Source organism: Sorex araneus, chromosome 6, assembly GCF_027595985.1.
Source record: "Sorex araneus isolate mSorAra2 chromosome 6, mSorAra2.pri, whole genome shotgun sequence".
NCBI lineage: Eukaryota > Metazoa > Chordata > Mammalia > Eulipotyphla > Soricidae > Sorex > Sorex araneus.
This window is the reverse complement of record NC_073307.1, coordinates 74,244,677-74,265,507: the sequence shown is the minus strand read 5'-3', so window position 1 is coordinate 74,265,507 and position 20,831 is coordinate 74,244,677. Positions and strand designations below refer to the sequence as shown.

At 39.6% G+C, this 20,831-nt stretch overlaps 1 protein-coding gene across 1 annotated transcript in view; it reads right to left on the bottom strand.

Annotated features, from left to right (window-relative positions):
- Positions 1 to 20,831, bottom strand: part of DNAH9 (dynein axonemal heavy chain 9) — a 570,390-nt gene that overhangs the window by 291,790 nt on the left and 257,769 nt on the right. Inside the window, exons 35-38 of the mRNA XM_055143580.1 lie at positions 20,183 to 20,330; positions 10,084 to 10,258; positions 6,072 to 6,245; positions 5,355 to 5,562 (exon numbers count right to left, since the gene is read on the bottom strand). Of these exons, the coding sequence (XP_054999555.1) occupies positions 5,355 to 5,562; positions 6,072 to 6,245; positions 10,084 to 10,258; positions 20,183 to 20,330 (705 nt within the window). The remainder of the gene's footprint in view (positions 1 to 5,354; positions 5,563 to 6,071; positions 6,246 to 10,083; positions 10,259 to 20,182; positions 20,331 to 20,831) is intronic.

Genomic DNA, 20,831 nt, shown 5'->3' with positions numbered 1-20,831 from the left:
GCATTATTCTCATGAGGCAAAACTAAAAGACTTAAGATGAGGGACAAGACAAGATTGCCCATTTTGCCACTTCTATTCAATATATTTCTGGAAGTATTTACTTAGCAGTTAGGGAATAAAAAGACATTAAGGGCATCTAGATAGAAAAGAAGAAGTCAAGCTCTCACTATTTGCAGATAACATGATACTATATTTAGAGAACCCTAAAACTTCCACCAAAAAACTCCTAGAATCGTTCATTCAGGGTTTTAACAAAGAAGTCTGACCATCTTGTTGGTGGGCGGTCACTCAGTCTTTTGACATCCCGTGGAATCCAGTCACAGCTCTAGTCCAGCGATTGTCTCTGAATCGCCTTATGTGTCTGGCCCCTCTGATTTTCGACACCTTGGCAAATGAGACAGCATCCCTGATTCTTGACCATTGATGGAGGTTGGAACTCTGGATTCCTTCTCTCACTTGAGTGAAATGTGATACTCTTAGCATAGCTCTTTTGATTTCTCTTTGGGATACCCGAATAGCATTCTCATCCTGTTTTCATAGGGCCCAGGTCTTTGAGGCATATGTTAGTGCAGGAAGAACGGTGGAGTTGAAAAGATGTGCCTGGAGCCAGAGGTTCTTTGTCCTCTTAACCACTTCTTTCATGTTCTTGAAGGATATGCTTTATAGGTATCTAATTCAAGGGCCCAAAAATGCTACTCAGAAAAGATAAGCAGTCCTATATTCACTGCAGTACCATTTACATTAGCCAAAACCTTTAAACACCTGTGTCCAAAAGAACAGATGACTGGATAAAGGAATTATGGTTCCTTTATACACAATGGAATACTATTATGTATATGCTATAGACATACATATATATATATATATATATTTGAATCGTGATTTGTTGCTATGTATGAGTGAAGTCAGACAAGAAAAGTGAAATAAGTAATATAAAATGATCACCCCTCATACATAACATTTAAAAAAAAACATAGTAAGGAAATAAGAAATGGCCCAAAGTAACAAAGTCTAAAGACCGGTATAAAGAAGGGAATTTACCGGAGTAATGAGACAGAGAGTGGGTGGGGATGCTGAGGCAAAGGGGTGGTGGGCAAGCGGTGAAGTGTTGGACGCATGAAAGCTGCCCGGCAGTATGAGAGAAGTGTACATCAGAGTGGTTAAGAAAATCACAAAATAAACTACATCATATTTTAATTCAATAAATTACACAAATAAAAAATTAATATTTAAAGCAATATATCCAAATTATATTTAATACAATCTCCTCACATTTTATAATAGTTACATATTTTTATATTTTGTCTTTATAAAGAAGAAACTATAAAATAGTGAGTGCTGTATCTCTTTCCAATTTCTTGATATTATACTGGAATCCTAAAGATCATGTTGGGAATACTACAGAATACTACAGAAATTGGCAATCATATTGGCAATTTGATTGCCAATATGTTGTGTGGCTCACAAGCAAAAAACAAATGATATTCGAAGCTTGATTTGTTTTGTTGATTGTGCTTTTTTCTTTTAAGGCTCGAATATAAAGGTATAAAACAGTTAAACCTAACTGCAGCTGCTGACACTGTAAAGAACATAAAAAAATAGTGGTATTAAAATAGAAAATATCATTGACAAGCTAGTACAGTTCCAATTCAAATATTTATCACTAGTTTCACTTTCACTTTGTCAGGTATTACATTCACGTGGGAACTACAATCAGTTACAGGAGTTAGAGAGAGATGTAAATATTATCAGCTTAGTAGTGGATTAAGTTTGAAAAAGAGCATTGTTTGGAAAAGTATGAAGTTTCCTTTCACTGACAGAAACATGAAGCTCTATCAAAAAGTTCATGCACATAACGTCTGTAATAGATTGCAGAGAGGTCAGAGAGAAAACCTGTAGGATAACATTGGGTTTGTCCTTTCAGCCTTGCCGCAGTGAACTTAGTTTGCCTTAAAGCAATGTCCTTTCTGCATGGACAGAGGAAGACAGTTAATATTATGCTTTGTAACTTGAGAGATTATTTACTCCAATAATATTTACTCCTGGGTATCTGCTTTCTCAACTCAGTTGCCCTTAATTCCTAGCACCCCCAAAAGCAGGGTCTGACAAGGGACAGAATGGACCCAGGGCAAGCTGTGAGCTGCCCTGGCATCAAAATGGGCCAGGCCAAAGCGCCACAATACTCAACTATAAGTTGAGAGCATGGTCATGGATAAATGCTATCATGATCCAAAGTAACGACGAAACTAGTACTCTGCTGGGGTTAGGAAGACTAACCTGACCTGAGAACTGTGGTCTGAAATATATAGTGAGATGTCCTCAGGAAGAACCAAACTTTAAGTTTGGTTTATCTCTTACTGTGCTCATACAGAATGACATTGCTAGAAATATTAGAAGCAGATTTACTACAAATAACTAAGTGGATTACTAGCTGAGGAAAGAAGAAAGCGACACACCCTGGATGGGATCCCACCCATAAGTAGATCTCATGGTAATTCAGAGTAATCTCTTTAGATGAGATTTTGACCTTGAGTTAATCTCCTGGAGGAGTGGTTTTACTCCACTTTGTTTATTTGTTAATGTTCAACCCAATTTTGCGTCACCACCCTATGATTGCTATATAAACTAAAACTGTAAGAGAAGTAGGGGAGAAGACACAGAAGCAGAGCACAAAGCAAAAGAGAATCAGGGAGTCATCGAAGCCAGAAGCAGGGGAAAGAAAGAGCACAGAGCGAGAGAGAATCAGATCAGAGTCAGAAGTAAGGGTCAGAGTCAGAAGTGACAGTGAGTAGGGCTCCAGAGAGAAGCAGAAGAACTCTGGAGAGAGAGAGATCAAAAAAAGAGAGATTGGCAGAGACCAGAGGAGAGACGACAGAGACAGAGAGAGGTTGGAAGAGACCAGAGGAGAGACTACAGAGACAGAGACAGATAGAGAGACAGACAGAAGAGAGCACCGCAGCACACACAGAAGCAGAGCACAAAGGAGGAGCCATCCTGATCTGGTCCATACGCAGTGTCTTGAGAGCACTGAACATGAGCGGTGAGAGAGAGAGAGAGAGAGAGAGAAAGAGAGAGAGAGAGAGAGAGCTGCCCCGAGAGTCCAAAAACTCACATCACCCCTTCTGTGTGCGGATGCATTTACGTTTTTTTACAATAACCTATGGTCACGAGTGCACACCTTGCAAGGCAGGAACCTGAGTTTGAACCCTGATACTTCATGGACCTCAGAACACCTGGATCCAAACAGTACCATGTTGCTGAACCTGAACATTAAACCATCTGGCCTAGTATCATGCGAAGTAGTTTGCAGATCTCCTAAACCTCCTGAAAGAAAGAATTAGACAGTACTGCTTCCACATGAGACGTGGAGGGACCCTTCCTCCAGGAGGGTTTGCAAATGGTACAGAAAGAAGATGAGAATTAAAGGAAGTATTTTGATGACAATACCACTTTGGAGATGGTTGATTCTGAGGATCAGAATGGGCAAAGGCCACAGAAAAACTGGGTAAGTTAAAAAAAATGGTTATGCTGATCAAACTGTGGTCATAATGAAGACTGATTTTTAAGTCTGTTGGCATAAAACCTGGATAATGTGCCAAAAGAGGAAACTCTCATTTTCAATATTGTACTGAAGACTTTGGCTTATATATGAAAGCAGTTAAAATACTGAATTCCTTCCTTTCGGTGGATTTTGAATTTCACTGGGGAGTGGATAAACCATGACCGGGAAGGGGCTTTTCCCAGCACTGCCATACCACTCTCTCTCTCTCTCTCTCTCTCTCTCTCTCTCTTTCTCTCTCTCTCTCCCTCCCTCCCTCTCTTTTGAACTCCAAGTACAAATTTTATTTCTATTACAAGGACGTTATTAATTACTATAGCAAAATTAAAGATGGGGAGGGGACTCCGATACGGTTTCCAGAGCAAGCTGTGACATTTCAGTTCTGTGCAGGGCAGAGCTCAGTTTGGTCCAGGGAGGAGGGGACAATTTTTTTCCATGGGAAGGTAGTGAAGAGAAAGCAGCCACACCCCCTCCCCACAAAACAGGCAGTGATGCCAAATCCCAAAGCAGTGAAAACAAAGCCCCTCATCCACTTGACCCTAGCTCAACACACATCCGAAAAACCCCTAAATTTAAGTTCCTTCTGGGTCTAGAAGAATCTTTTGACTGGTAGGTGCCAGGTTTCCAGAAGGCTCTTCCACCAGAACTAGGCAGCACGGAGAATCAATGGCGAGAAATTGACTAATTGCCTCACATCTCCGAACTCCCAAAGCACAATCTCACATACCACATGACCACAAGCTAGGAAAGGGAGCAGGAGCCCTGCCCTGACCAGGGCTCTGGAGGGCAGACCCGCGTGGAGGCGAGAGCTGAGCACTCATCACGCCACTCCTCTCAGCCATGACACTCTCATGTTGGAAAGCTGACTTAGGGGTTTCCTTTAAGAAAGACATTTCTGGGCCAGCGATGAAGGGCAGGGATATAGATCTTGGCAGAACACTTGCTTTGCATATTGGGACATGTGTTTCATTTCAGCAATTCATATTCCTTTAAGCTATATGTGATCTCTGAATATGGAACAAGGAGAAGCCTTTTGAGTACCACCAGGTCAGGCAAAAAAAGTCATTTCTGTGATAAATATACAGGATGACTCTATATCCAAGGAGGCCTTACTATAGGTAAGAGGAGATTATTTGTGAAGGGAAAATAAAGCATACTTTCTACCTCTGACTATAACACAATATCCCAGGGTCCATATCTATATCTACTCAGTGTGTAAACACAAAGATAAAAGCCCACTCCAAGTCATCAGAAGACTGAGGCATGCCATGTAAATTTGCTGTTTTTTGTTGATATTTAAAAATCACAAGTCTCACAATGGTGATGTTACTGGTGCCCGCTCGAGCAAATCGATGAACAACAGGATGACAGTGACAGTGACAGTGACTTAAAAACCACATATTTTTGCCTGAATCTCAATTCCCCCTTATATAAAACATAAGCAATGAAGCCATCTTTGGGGACACCTCATAGCTAAAAGACTCCAAGCCTGAGCAAGTCTCTGAAAGGATTTCCAGTTTTGTCATCAAATTATTTGACTGTGAGTACTCCATCTTGGAGGAGTGTAAAGATCAGAAAAGAATCTAGAGCGATGCCATGGGAAAAGAGGACATTGCTAAGGGGAGCAGGTGAAGCAGAGGCACTGTGGAAGAGACAAAGTGGGGAGCTAAGAAGAATGTAAGGGGAGTCACAGTGTTGGGCTCCTGGGTGTTGCTCATATTAACAGATACTTGCTGTCTACCCTAGTCAGACACTCCCCACCCTGCCCCTTCTCCACATACTCTGGGTTCCTTACCCTGCAGCATTGCAGATGTGCTATAGTAGTTAAATGGCACGTTTTTCACCAAGTATTCTTCGGAATCCAGGCTGGCCAGCTTGGTTCCCACCAGCACTGACTTCCCTGTGCCTGCAGTTCCCACCAGCATGACCGGCTGCCGCCGCTCCATAAGTCGCTCCAGGAAGTAGCACACTCGGATGGTTTCACTTGTATGCACCAAACAAGCCTGGAATGGGAACACGACGAAAGTGCCAAGAGTTTGTGGGAGAAACAAATGTACCACAACCTGTTCTGGATCTTTGTAGAAGAGGGAATCCTGCTGGCAGTGAGAAGTTCATTCAGGACTGTCTTTAACAGTGATGTGAAATTGTCCATAAAGTGGTACTACGGGTAAGAACAAATCCTTCTTCCGTATCATCTCTGTCTGTATTGCAGTGGCTCTCTAACGTGACTTACAGCCTTCTACCCCAATGTGTCTCCTCTTTATGTCCAGATGTGCGTGTGAGCTAGTAATCATTAACTAGGCTATAGTGTTCTTACGATCTCATCATGGGGGTCGGGGGAATTGGACAATTCCTGCTGCTAAAAGCTATTACTTACTTGAAAAGACAAGTAGCTAGAACATAACTAGTTCTTATCAAGGCCCAAATTCTTAGATACTAACAAAACTATCAAAGACACCAAAACTGCAGATCCTTGGGGCCACTATATGCCTTTGGTTATTCAACCACTCACCTGCAAAGGCATCTCAGGGTCAAATTCAAACTGAGGGATGAGCTTGGACCAGGGTTCAAATTTCTTGGTCTCTGGGTCTATGTAGTAGTCAAATATGGTTCCCTGGGAAGGAAACTTAATTGTCTTGAACTCTGTTAGCCACCACTTGCTGAACTCTGCTCGGTAGTCCATGAGCTGCCAAAACAAGGAGGTCAGGAGAGAGTGTTCTCTAGAGCTTAAAACATTTAAACAGGCTGCGCTGGCATCAAGGAGAAGGTGAGGGTGAGTTCCATCAAGCGGTACAGGTCTGCTACATGCACAGTTCCTCCATAAAGTTCATGGCCGCTGATAATAAGTACAGACAAGGCCAAGCTTTACAGGAATGTCCCTACTAGTCCTTGTGTCTAAGGCTCCCTGTATTGGCACATGTGGGCCATGTCACATTGGATGGATGAGAAATGAAATGAAAGAAAACAGGGGATAGTGGGAACCTGTGATCACAGGTGGAAAAGACAACAAAGCACTTGTTGAGAGATAAACAACTATCACTTAGATGACCAAAAACAGCCATTTCCCAGACAGTAGTCAAAGATGCAATAAATGAAATAGTGACTATTGACACTTGGCAGCATAGAGTGTTAAGTAAAAAGAATGTCACTTCTTCCTGAACCTCAGACTTTCTGTAATAGTAAAATAAAGATAGAGAAGTTTACTAAGGGTCCTTTAAGAGCTAAGTTCTAAAGTCTAAAAGCAGAAGAAAGGCTTACTGGTCTTTCTGACAGAAGGACTCTACACTTGGTTGGTTTCTCAGACAGGTCATTAACTATACTATAGGAACATCATTTCTTTCTCCTGTAATTTGGCTCTTTGACCTTACTTTAAACTATAATTGAACTGTAAGATAAGGTCACCTTTACCAAGTCAACTAAATGCCCTTGTTCAGTTCAACACGATGTGTCACTTCAGCAATGATCTTAGTAGATAGAAAAATTCTCATTTCCTTTGAATATAAAATTCCTTGGACCCCCTTACTGCATTCTGACTTTGATTACACCAAGTTTAGCAGACATAATTTGGTATTATAATGCTCTAAATTACCTTGGATAGTAAAAGTAATTCCTTTTTTATATATGAAAAAGCAAAGGTACAAAGGGTTATACCTCTAGAACATATTACAAATTACAATTTATCACTACTTTCAATTCCCTAAACTGGTGTTCACAGAGATCATTTGCTTTTGAGGGTTAATTCTTAGTCATCACTGAAAACTGTTTGGTTAGAATACTTCTTCCTTCCTTCCTTCCTTCCTTCCTTCCTTCCTTCCTTCCTTCCTTCCTTCCTTCCTTCCTTCCTTCCTTCCTTCCTTCCTTCCTTCCTTCCTTCCTTCCTTCCTTCCTTCCTTCCTTCCTTCCTTCCTCCCTTCCTTCCTTCCTCCCTCCCTCCCTCCTTCCCTCCCTCCCTCTCTCCCTCCCTCCCTCTCTTCCTTCCTTCCTTCCTTCCTTCCTTCCTTCCTTCCTTCCTCCCTCCCTCTCTTCCTTCCTTCCTTCCTTCCTTCCTTCCTTCCTCCCTCCCTCTCTTCCTTCCTTCCTTCCTTCCTTCCTTCCTTCCTTCCTTCCTTCCTTCCTTCCTTCCTTCCTTCCTTCCTTCCTTCCTTCCTCCCTTCCTTCCTTCCTTCCTTCCTCCCTCCCTCCATCCCTCCCTTCCTCCTTCCCTTCCTTCCTTCCTTCCTTCCTTCCTTCCTTCCTTCCTTCCTTCCTTCCTTCCTTCCTTCCTTCCTTCCTTCCTTCCTTCCTTCCTTCCTTCCTTCCTCCCTCTCTTCCTTCCTTCCTTCCTTCCTTCCTTCCTTCCTTCCTTCCTTCCTTCCTTCCTCCCTCCCTCCATCCATCCCTCCCTTCCTCCTTCCCTTCCTTCCTTCCTTCCTTCCTTCCTTCCTTCCTTCCTTCCTTCCTTCCTTCCTTCCTTCCTTCCTTCCTTCCTTCCTTCCTTCCTTCCTTCCTTCCTTCCTTCCTCCCTCCCTCCCTCCCTCCCTCCCTTCTTTCCTTTTTCTTCTTCCTTCCTGATTCTCTACTCAGATATAAGCTCCATTTTTATTTCTCCTTTGCTGTAATGTAATGGCAGCTTTTTAATATAAGAACATAGGGTTTCTGATGTGAACGTTTTGGCTAACTTCCTATTTTTCAATTTCTAGCACTATTTTTTGGTATTTGGCTTTATTGCTGGTTGTGAGTGTGCAGGGTGGTGGTGAGTGTGTGTTGGGGGTCGGGGGATTGGACAACTCCTGCTGCTAAAAGCTTTCTCCCTGGTCTTCTGCATGGTTGTCTGTACTCCAGAGCCCAGACCCCTGAGGAGATGCTTTGCTCTGACCATCTAAAAGCCGCTGAGCTATTTAAATTTTCTACACAGAGAGAAAAATTGATCAAATATGTTGATTCTTATTCTCTCTGCTTGCTCCACAACAGTGAAAAAGAGAGAGAAGCCAGCAGTAATTGCTGCCTGACCTTTCAAAGGCTAAAAGATCTAGGACTGCATTTGAGGACCAGCAATAATCTGTGCTTATTTGGTATATAAATGTACTTTAGCAAGACTGAGAATTTAGCAAGACTTGAAAATCTATCCCATTTGACTCATTGCTTCCTTGCCTCAAAAAAGAAACAGAAGGCTCACTAAGAAATAATCCATGAACAGGTTCTAAGGAATGATAAATAGAATAAAATCTTCAGATATCAAACTCCCTACGGTATCCTTATGCTCTTTGAAGATTCTCCCTTTCCCGTCAGCATCAGGAAAAAGAGACGAAGCTTATGTGAGTTCCTCTATGAGTTTTGAGCCCTGGGAATATGTTAGGGAGTGACTAGTAGTGGTATGTACATTACAATCTGAGTCTGTGAAGAGGATAAAGAAATAGATGCTTCAAAATTAATTGCTCATCTTAATTTTGAATTCCTACAACATGATTCTGACTTAGGGGGTGTATAAATTTTTACCTCTATTTTCTTAAATTTCCCAAAGCCAATTAATACCAGAAAGTAAGTTGTAGCTCCCATATAATTACAGTTTAGTTTGATCTAGTGTTGTGAGAGAATATATCTATGAAACTGAATATTTGTGGTAGGAAAAGAATAATATGTATGTATATGTATGTATGTTTGCCAGTATTATTTTAAGTATCTTCCATAAACTACTGTTGGGTGATTTGTAAACTATCCATTTATTTAAACCCTACTACCATTCTAGTAATTACAATAATCCTCATTTCCTTTGGATATATGGGTAAGAGTTAGGTAGAGAGAATCATTATTTGTCCAGGGCCTCCAGAGAGTGGCAGAATTGTAATTCATAACCTGAACTAATCTTCTTGATCTCTATAGGCTAATTGTATGATAACCAGAATCAGTTTAAAAGTTGGTCCATGAAATACTTATAATTGCAATTTTTTGGATTAAAAGGTTAAAAAAACTGTAAGAAGGCAAGAATGTATTCTAAGCCAAGCATGCTAGTACCCAGAGATAATGCTGTTTTGATTTCTTCTCCCTAGATGCCAATTAACTTTTGGTTCAAATGTCTATAAAGAGCTCTGAATTTTAGACTACAGATATGTGATGGTTAACTCTTACCTAGTACAAAGTGGTACAAGCTTATTCTGGAAGATTTTTAGAAGTCTAAAGCAGTCAAAACTCACACTAAGACATACATATGGCATCATTCCATCTATATACATCATTTGATCACACATCATTATAAAAAGTAGTGCAGTTATATCTCCTGTTGTTTGAACTACAAGCTGCAACTCTTCAGGTAATCAGTATAGACTTACTAACTCAAAAAAGAAAAGACCTTTCTCTTCTGTTTGTTATGAGGCCCTTCTATGGGAACAACTGCCTTTAGGAGAACAATGGGTAGAAAGCTATAAATAGTTGAATGCCTTCATATTAATTCTGTTATTTAACTGTCTTGTATTCAAATCTTTGCTGAAGTCTCAGGTTTTGCCACTGTAGACTTGCATATGAGTGGTAACTTTAGCATAATCTCTTACCTGATCTTGGACCATTGCTCCACCGAAAGCCCAGATAGCAGCAAACACAAAATAAAGCTCATAAGTTTCCTTGGGGCAGTCTGTAGAGATGTCTTCTGTGGTCAGCATGCATTCAAGAAGGCGGCACAACATCTGAACCATGCTCTGCTCTGGGATTGGAATTATTTTCTTAAATCTGGAATGAGAAAGAAAGAAAGAAAGTAAAATCATGGGAATTTTCATACTCACACTGCTGTTGAACAGCGTGGGGTCCACTAGACTTGTGGACTCAAAATATTTCATGTCAATATATTTAGGTTAACAAAGGATCATAACATTACTTATGCCATTTATTAATTGATTGATTGGCTTTTGGGTTACATCACACAACACTCAGGCTCTGCACTCAGATCACTGCTGTCAGGCTCAGAGGACCATGTGGAGTGCCAAGGATCAAACCTAGGTTGACCACATGCAAGGCAAGTGCCCTACCCAGTGTGCTATCACTTTAGCCCAGCCTTGATTTCTTTGTCCACTTCCTTTGTTAAGAGGAAGATCTCTAAATAAGGTTCTTTTTCAACTTTCTTTCCTGATGCCCACCACTCTTCTTCCCTTCTCCAAACCTTAATGACACCCTGCAAGTCCTTGGGCAAGTGTGTAACATAAAAATTAAATATTTCAGTTTTGTTCACTGCAAGTTTACTCTATTACTAAAATATCCCAAAGTTCAAGGTGGGGGTGTGTTTGGTTCTTCCAATCCATATCAGAGACATTCCCCCAGTATGATGAAACTACTTTGGAACTTGAGTCTTATCTGGGGATGTAACGGGCAGGGACTGACTGATCTTTATTTTACAGAATCTCTCTGTTTCTGTCCATCTCTGTCTCTCTCTGTCTCTCTCTGTCTGTCTCATTCTCTGTCTCTGTCTCTGTTTCTCTATGTCTGTCTCTGCCTGTTTCATTCTCTGTCTCTGTCTCTCTCTCTCTTGCTCACACACACAATACTCTGGCCATCTCCTATGAAAAGATAAGCTCACAGGCTAAAGAATGGCTATTACAGTGGTCAACAATCCTCACGTTAAACAATGAGCAGTATACCAGTACGGATCAAGTCAAGAGCCTGTGGATTTGAAATCACTTTGTGTCAACAAAATTCTGTCTTGTCCCAAATGCATGTTGAAACCTCTAAGTGAAAAACCAACAAGCCTAAATCAGAAAGATTACTCAATTTATTCTTTTCACCAAATATTGAAGAATACCAACTTACTTTTTCTCTGTATTGGTTGCTACAAAAGGAATAGCAATTCTTAATTCATTTCATATTGATTAGGAAAGACATGACACTATTTTCATATTTTGCAAAATACCCAACATCGCATTGTTCTGCCCAATGAATCCTGTCAATCCAAAAGGTTCAAACAAATGACAAGCAAAATTAGGTAAATCCCCTGCATAATCTTTTAAAACTCATGTGCATCCTGCCTATAACGAAACTTTCTTATAACTACTTTATTTGTGACCCTGGATTATAATCTCTATTCTCAATAAATTATTTCTTGCTTAAGTGGATTTTTAAATATTTATTAGGTTGTTTGGTTTTAGGCCACATCATGGTGGTGCTCAGGAGACCGAGAAATAGTAAAGATCAAACCTGGACTACCCCAAACAGAGCACGTACCTCGTGATTGAACCACTGAGTGGAATTCAAACTCTGCTTTGTCCCCTACATGGGTTATAATTCCAACAATGGATAATTTCTAACAACAGACTTGAAAATTGTACAGCACTGTAGCACTGTCATCTCCTAGCTCATTGATTTGCTTGAGCGGGCACCAGTAACGTCTCCATTGTGAGACTTGTTGTTACTGTTTTTGGCATATGGAATACGCCACATATGCTTGCCAGGCTCTGCTGTGTGGGCTAGATATTCTCAGTAGCTTGCCGGGCTCTCCGAGAGGGACAAAGGAATCGAACTCAGGTTGGCCCCGTGCAAGGCAAATGCCCTACCCGCTGTGCAATTGCTCTAGCCCAGAAAAAAATTTGTATATGAAAATTATATAGATAATATTTTATTCAGTGTTTTGTGCTTTTACTTGTTTTAAATTGAACAGTATTTACAGCAGCCTAGGAAGTGGTCTAATACTCCAACAATATATTACTTCCTTGAATAACAAGAAAACTGTAGTTACTAGGTTTCCCTGCACTTTTTTTCAACATATGTTTGCAGAAAAATATTAAAATTGAACTATTTCACACACAATTTGGTATGAAATGTCATTATAATATGAGATTCATCAACAGGAGGCTGGATAAAGATATGTTATGCATACTCAAAATCCACCACTGTGCATGAAAATATAAAATTATTCCCTTTGGGTCAAAATGTATGGGTCTTAAACTAAAGTAAATAAACAATGAGCTACAAAACAAAAGAACTAACATAACCAATTCCTAAACTTGATGCAAACAATGGGGGGAAAAGAGAGCAATTTGAGAGAAATAAGTAGAGTGATATTTTGTACTGGTACTCTGATGGTGGGATTAGTGACAATTAAATGCATGTAAAAATGTAAAAATTTAAAGTATGGGTCCCCAGCACCTGATCAGAAACTGCCTATCCTGTTGAAATGACATGGTAGAGTAATGGAAATAGGACAGAGGCATAGTAGTAGACAGCATGAAACCACAAATCAGGTCAGTACTCAGATATTCATGGAACTGTTTAGATGATCCAGGGAAGATAATCAAGAGTATAAAGCTCCACTGTTAGCACTCACAAACCACTAAGCTCAATGGGAAAATAAAGAAATTCACATGCTCTGACAGACAGTCCAAGAAAGTCCTTGAGTTCATCAAAATTATCAAGCATGCTGATGGGCGATGCTGAATACTGAGACCGCAGGCAATAACGGCCCATGAGTATTTTCTTCAGGCAGCCAGCCCTGAGTAGAAAATCATCTTCGTGAATGCTGTGTGGAAAAGTTTTCCCGCTAACAAAGGTAAGACGGCAGCCAGGGATTTGAATGAACACAGTGATGGTCGCAGAACTCTGCCAATGTTCCTCTCAAAGATCAGACCAGCAGTGGGTATGGTTTCCCCACTTGCAGCCTCAAACGTGACCACCCCTTTAGAGTCCATAAGATCCGTTTTCTGGCCTCTTATACTGAACTCTTAGCAGGGTAGCCAGGCCACCCCAACCACATTAGGCCAATAGTGCATTTGTCCCTTCTCCAAAAACCATAAAAGTAATGGTGAGTGCAAGAAACAACACAACACTAGTGAAACAGTAACTGTAAGTTCAGGCCAAAGAACACATTCACTGAACTGGCACAAGAGATTCCACATAATTAGACAGAAGCAACAAAGAGAAAGTAAAAAGAAGGGGAAAGAAGTGACCGCCACCCATCAAGCTCCCCCTGAGTGCACTCAGACAGTGAGTGGAGGACACTAATAGTATATCAGAAGGAATCACCTTAGATCACCACAGGAACCATGGGAAAACAGCACAGAATCCCATCACAAGGAGACATTAAGATAGAAGCCCTGAAACTTCAACAAGGAATACCCAAGCATATAATCTCTCTGACAAGGAATTCAGAGAAGAAATAGTGAGGATGTGTAATGGGCTTTGAGAAACAGTGGAACAGATATACAATAAAATAGAGGCAATATAAGAGAAACAATCAAATAGACAGCCAATAAAATACAAAAAGATATGAAATCAGAAATAAAACCACAAACAGAAGTGTCATTAGTAAAATAACTGGCATATTAAATGAAAAACTCATCCTCAACAGTAGAGGAATAGCAGCTGAGACAGAATCAGTGAGCTTGAAGATGAGATGCAGAAAACCTCCAGACAAGACCTCAGAATAACATAACGGCAGACAAGAGAACTATGGGATGAATTCAAGAAGAACAATATAAGAATCCTCAGAGTCCAGAGGGACAGGAAGGCAACACCAATAAGAAAACAACAAGACAGTTTTGCTGAAAAGTTCCCAGAGTTGGAAAAGACAGGCATCCAAATCCAAAACCCCCAATGGTCCCAGCTAAAAGAGACCCCAATAAAAAGCCTCAAAGATATGTCTTAATTAGAATGACGAAAACCACAGATAGAGATACAATACTGAAGGAGCAAGATCAAAGAAGGAAATTACATAAAAAAGGAGTGTCCAGTAGATTTTCAGAAGTCCTTTTGAATGAAATCTCTTGACACACGGACAATGGTGGGATATAGTAAAAAAATAATTTAATGAAATGAAGGCCTCTTCTAGAATACTTTAAGCAGCTAGTCACTCATTCAGATTTGAAGGAATGAAACAACACCACTTCATGGTCAAGTAACAGTTCAGGAACTTCATAGATTAAAAACCAATGTTGAGGGGGTTGGAGCAATAGCACAGTGGGTAGGGCGTCTGCCTTGCATGTGGGCAACCCAAGTTCAATTCCTAGCATCCCATATGGTCCCCCGAGCACCGCCAGGAGTAATTCCTGAGTGCAGAATCAGGAGTAACCCCTGAGCATTGCTAGGTGTGACCCAAAAAGCAAAATAAAAAAAATGTTGAAAGAAGAATACCGTAAGTCCCACAAACACAACAAACTTCTAAAGAAAGATGGCCAAAACTCCATAATAATAACCTATTTCAATGCCTATGGTATAAACACACCAATGTGTTTGTGTGTTTGACACAGGGTGGCAAAATGCATTAGAAAATGAATCCAATATTCTGCTACCTACAAGAAACATATTTGAATAGTAAAGAGCAAACACAGACTTAAAGTCAAAAGCTGGAAAACAATTCTTTATGCAAATAACTATTTGAAAAAGGCTGAAGTGGCCACATTAGTATCCAATGACATAGATTTCAGATTGAAAAAGGATAGAAGAGACAACAAAGGACATTTCTAATAACCAAGTTGTATGTTAATCAGGATCAAATCACACATTCACAGAATGAGGGACCAACAAAATACTTAAAACAACACTAATAGATTACGAAGAGGACCTTGGTGGCAGCACAATAATAGTTGGAGACTTCAACACAACTTTGTCACTTGATAGATCAGTGAGACTAGAACTCAGCAGTGAAATTCTGGCTTTGAAGGGTGGAATAGAAGAGAGGGAGCTAGTATATATAGAGAGAATTTTCATTCCCCAAAAGCTGAATATACAAATTCCAAAAAATCTGAATTCCAAAAAAGCTGAATACTGGAGAAGACTCCAGTGCACATGGGACATTCTACAAGATAGACTACATGCAGGATCACAAAAATTACCTCCATAAAATTAAGAGGGTAGAAATAGTATCAACTATCTTTTCACGGAAAATAGAAGTTAATCACTCACATAATTGGAGAATCAAATTAAACACCTGGAAATTAAACATCTCACTACTGGAAAACCATTGACTTAGAAAATTAAAGAGGAGAAGATTCCTTGAAACAAATGAGAATGAGGACACAAAAACCAAAATTACGGAACGCAGCAAAAGCAGTGTTAAAAGGAAAGTATATAGCTCTGCAAACATTGCTCAAGAAGGAAGAAGGGCTCATGAAAGTAACTTGGATTCATAGCTTAAGATCATAGAAAAGAATCAACAAAAGCAGTGTAAACCAGGAAGGAGGAAGAAAATAAAACAGAGCAGAATTTATGAGCTGAAATCCCCAAAACAATCTGAATGATCCATGAAACCAAGAGCCTGCTCTTTGAAAAAATAGATGAGATTGATAAAAAAAATAAACTAGTAAGACTCACAAAGAAACAGAGAAAGAACCCTAATAAAACCAATCAAAAATTAAAGGGGACATCACAACAGAAACCACAGAAATTCGAAGATCATCAAACGTTACTTTGAGAATCTATATGGCACAAAATGAGAAAAAAAACTTAGAATAAATGGATAAACTGGATTTCTATAACATACCAAGTTTATTTTTTTAATAAATTTTATTGTTTCACCATGAGGTACAGTTACAAACTTGCATGATTCCATTTCAGTCATACAGTGCTCGAGCACCCATTCCTCCACCAGTGCACATGAATGTTCCCAGTGTCCTTCCTGTCACCTACACCCCATCCCACTCCCTGCCTCTGTGCAGATACAATCCTTTTTACTCTCTCTAGTTTGGGGCGTTATTATTTGCAATACAGATATTAAGAGGCAATCATGTTTGGTCCTTGGTCTACTTTCAGCACATATCTCCCATCTTGGGACATCCCTCCAATCATCATCTACTGGTTCCTTCTCCATCCCAACTGCCTTTTCCACAGCATGTGGGACCAGCTTCAAAATCGTGGTGTGATCCTCCTGGCCCTAATCTCTACTGTCCTTAGGTGTTAGTCTCATATTATGATACTTTATATACCACAAATGAGTGCAGTCATTCTGTCTGTCCCTGTCTTTCTCACTCATTTCACTTAGCATGATACTCTCCATGTTCATCCACTTACATACAAATATCACGATTTCATTTTTTCTAACAGCTGCATGGTATTTCATTGTGTAGATGTGCCAGAGTTTCTTTAATCAGTTATCTGTTCTTGGGAACTTGGGTTTTTTCCAGATTCTAGCTATTGTGAACAGTGTTGCAATAAACATACAAGTGAAGATGTCATTTCTAATGTGTTTTTTTTTGCATCTTCGGGATATAGTCCCAGGAATGGTACCTCTGGGTCATATGGGAGCTCAATTTCTAGTTTTTGGAGGAATGACCATATTGTTTTCCAAAAAGGCTGGACCAGTCAGCATTCCCACCAAAAGAATGAGATCCTTTCTCCCCACATCCACACCAGCACTGGTTGTTCTTGTTCTTATTGATGTGTGCCAGTACTGTTTTGATTTGCATCTCCCTGACTATTAGTGATGAAGAGCATCTTTTCATGTGCCTTTTGGCCATTTGTGTTTCTTCTTGAAGAAGTTTCTGTTTATTTCTTCTCCTCATTTTTGATGAGGTAGGAGGTTTTTTTCTTGTACAGTTCTACAGTTGTACAGTCTTTTATATCCTGGATATTAACGCTTTATCTGATGGATGTTGGGTAAATAATTTTTCTCGTTCTGTGGACTTTCTCTGTATTTTAGTCACTGTTTCTTTTGAATTGCCGAAGCTTCTTAGTTTAATGTATTCCATTGGTTTATGTTTGTTTCCACTTGCTTGGTCAGTGGTGTTTCATTCTTTTTTATTTTATTTTATTTTTTAATTTTATTTTATCACCATGTGGAAAGTTACAGAGTTCTCAGGTTTATGTCTTAGTTATACCATATTCAAACACCATCCCTTCACCAGTGTCCATATACCACCACCCAAATCCCTGGTATACCCCCACCCCCCACCCCGAATGTATAACTGATGAATTTCACTTCATTTTCTCTTCACCTTGATTACGTTCCATATTTCAACACAAAACTCACTATTGTTGTGGGAGTTATACCCCCAAACAAGATAACCCTATTAAGGAAGCATTTGATAATTAGTTTTCCATTAAAAGATTGTATGTTTTCAGGTTTTAGAAAAGGTCGCGTGGCCACGTTAGTGGCCGCGCAGCTCGGATGTGTCCCAGTCCCAAATCCCGGAGCCGTGTTAGTTGCTGCTCAGTGTCGCCAGGGCTCCATCTGGAGAAGGTGTGCTGGCTGCACCTCCTCCTTCCGGCTCCCTGGTGTTGTTGGTCCCAATTTGGGTCCAGAGCATTTTCCGGGCCACGTTGCTCACCAGAATGCCTGCCGCTTCTCTCGGTGTTTCATTCTTAAAGATGCTTTTAGCTTTGATGTCATGGAGGACTCTATCTACATTTTCCTCCATGTACCTTATGGATTCAGGTCCGATATTGAGGTCTTTAATCCACTTTGATCTGACTTTTGTGTCTAGCATTAGACAGAGGTGAGTGTTCATTTTTTTGCAGGGAGCTATCCAGTTTTCCCATCATCACTTGTTGAAGAGGATTTCCTTGTTCCACTTCACATTTCCTGCTCCTTTATCGAAGATTAAGTGAGAGTCTGTGACAGAATACTATGTATTGATGTAACACAGCTTCATAGTATCAGGACCACATAAAGTAAGCATTACAATACTGTAATGACTAGAAGTGTCCTAATGCTACCTAGTTTTGATGTTAAACCGGATTATGAAATATTTTTTCCTTATCTACAGTATGCTATTTTAGAAATATTGGTAGAATTAAAGTAATTTAGAGTAAGCATCTTAAATAGTAGCTATGTCTATTTCGTTGATAACCTTAGGGTTAGAAATTGGGGCTGAAAGTTGTCTACAGACAGAATTAATATAGGCAGCATCTTCAAAGTTTGTTTCACAGGCTTATGAATGCATAAGAGCACATGTGCACATACCAAAATCACATTCACATTTACAAGTAGTTTGCCCACACAAATAAACAAGAGTTTGATATCATTTGTTATAACTACTCAAATGGAAAATTACTTAACTTTTTGTCAAAGTATATATTGGACGAATGTCTTAGCAAGAGATAAAGCACAGGAAAAAAACTATTTTCTTAAGGTTTCCCCTTCTGTGGTATCTTAGCTCTTTGCTACCTTAACTATTTGTGATACTAACCATTGTTCCTCATTGGTTTTATTAGATCCTAGAAATTACAAAATTCCAAAATAAAAAGATTACAAAATAAATATTAATAAATTATTTATTTAAAATATATCTATGTCAATTACTCAGATATAAATGACTTTTAGTTATGAAAAATTTAGTTTTAATGCTAGTGGCTTTTGAGAAGGTGAGGAATAAGGCATATAAAATGAGAGTGTCTTAGCCCTTTTGTGGAGAAATCTCACTTCATTGTCTTCACACTCATGAGAAATTATCCATTTTATACTGACAGGAAGGATTTGAGTGATGGGCTTTCACTTCTCTGGGACATAATCCTCATCCTTACTTGCTTAATCTTCTAGAACTAAGAGGTCCTTGACTCATATTGCCATCACATCACCAGCCTTTGATGATTAAAGGTGTCAACTTCAGAGCTGGATACCAATAATTCATTAAATAGACAAAACAGAGACTGTAAAACAATAGCATGCTCTAAATTGAGCCTCTCTCTTCAGACACATATTCTTTTTTTAAAAAATTTTTAATTTTAAAAAAATTTATCAAATCACTGTGAGATAGTTACAAGCTTTCATGTTTGGGTTACAATCTCACAATGATCAAACACCCATCCCTCCACCAGGCACATTCCCCACCACCAATATCCTGGGTATACCCTCCCTTTCCCACCCTCCCCCTGCCTCCATGACAGACAATATTCCCCATACTCTCTCTCTCTCTACTTTTGGGCATTATGGTTTGCAACAGAGACACTGAGAGGTCATCATGTTTGGCCCATTATCTACTTTCAGCACATATCTCCTATCCCGACTGATTTTTCCAACCATCATTTTCTTAGTGATCCCTTCTCTATTCTATCTGCCTTCTCCCCTCCGCTCATGAAGCAGGCTTCCAGCTATGGGGCAATCATGCTGGCCCTTGTATCTACTGTCCTTGGGTGTCAGCCTCAACATATATAATATAATTCTTACTATAAATAAGTATCTTTTTGTTAAAGAGTAATCTCTTTTTTATGTGATAAGTGGTCAAGAATTATAGCTTTTACATTTACAAACTCATAAAAAGAACATTAAACTTGTGGTGTTCAGAGGGTCAGAACTGCTTAAAATGATGCTTCATAGCAACCCCACAGTTTAAGCCCATAAACAATCATAGCCAGTACTAGAAAGCACATGACAAGACCCCAAATGTCCATGACAAGTGTCCTTTTCATCTCCTGGTCTGTTTATCTGGCCTGGATAGTATTATCAGGAGGACCAGCTGCTCGTTCCCCAAACCAAAGGACTTCATGGTTATTGTTTGACATTACTGCTTACAACCACTGTCAGATACATCCTCCTGGCACGCATGAAAGGGACTTTAAGTCTTCCTGTTAGCTAATTTCTGCAGAAAGGGACAATAAGATTTCATGGCCTCTAACATTTTCTGGAACGGATTTATTTAGAAACATCTGACCAGGGATAATACCAAACATGAAGACACATGAGCTCAAAAGCTTTTAAAGGTTACTTAAAGCTGTTACCATGCATATTTCTTGCCATACCTGGTTCTGAGTGTGTCTAAGCAGGTTGGGAGATACTTGTCAAACAGAATAGTGAGGTTTGCTCTCTCTGTCTGGATTTCTCTCTTGTCAATCCAGCTGCTCACTGGAGGATTCCACCCCAGATCTGATGGGTTGATATACAGAATCCCTGAGAACACAATGAATATTGTTCAGTAAGTGTTCTATATGTCAGTACCACACTAGATACTGATTTTCTGTTTAGAAAATGTGCCACAACTCTATTAAATGTAACTGATGACTCTATATTAAATATAACTGAGATATAGTAAAACCTGAGAGATAAAATGGGTTTAGTATTGGGATCAACTGACTGATAATACCTGACAGAAAGCATTATTGAGAAAGCTGCTGATGCAGAGTATAAGCTCAAAGGGAAGTCTGTGATTCATTTACAACATTTCTTACTATATGTTGTGTGCAGCAGGTTGAATATTAATAACCCCATATAAATGCCTATTTCTTAACCTCTGAATGCAATCTTGCTTGAAAAAAGGGCCTGCACAGCTATAATTAAGAATATTGAGTTAAGATCAATTCTGATTAGTTTGGTGGGTTGTAGGATAACATTGGGTTTGTCCTTTTAGCCTTGTTGCAGGGAATCTTAGAGCAATGGCCTTTCTGTATGGAC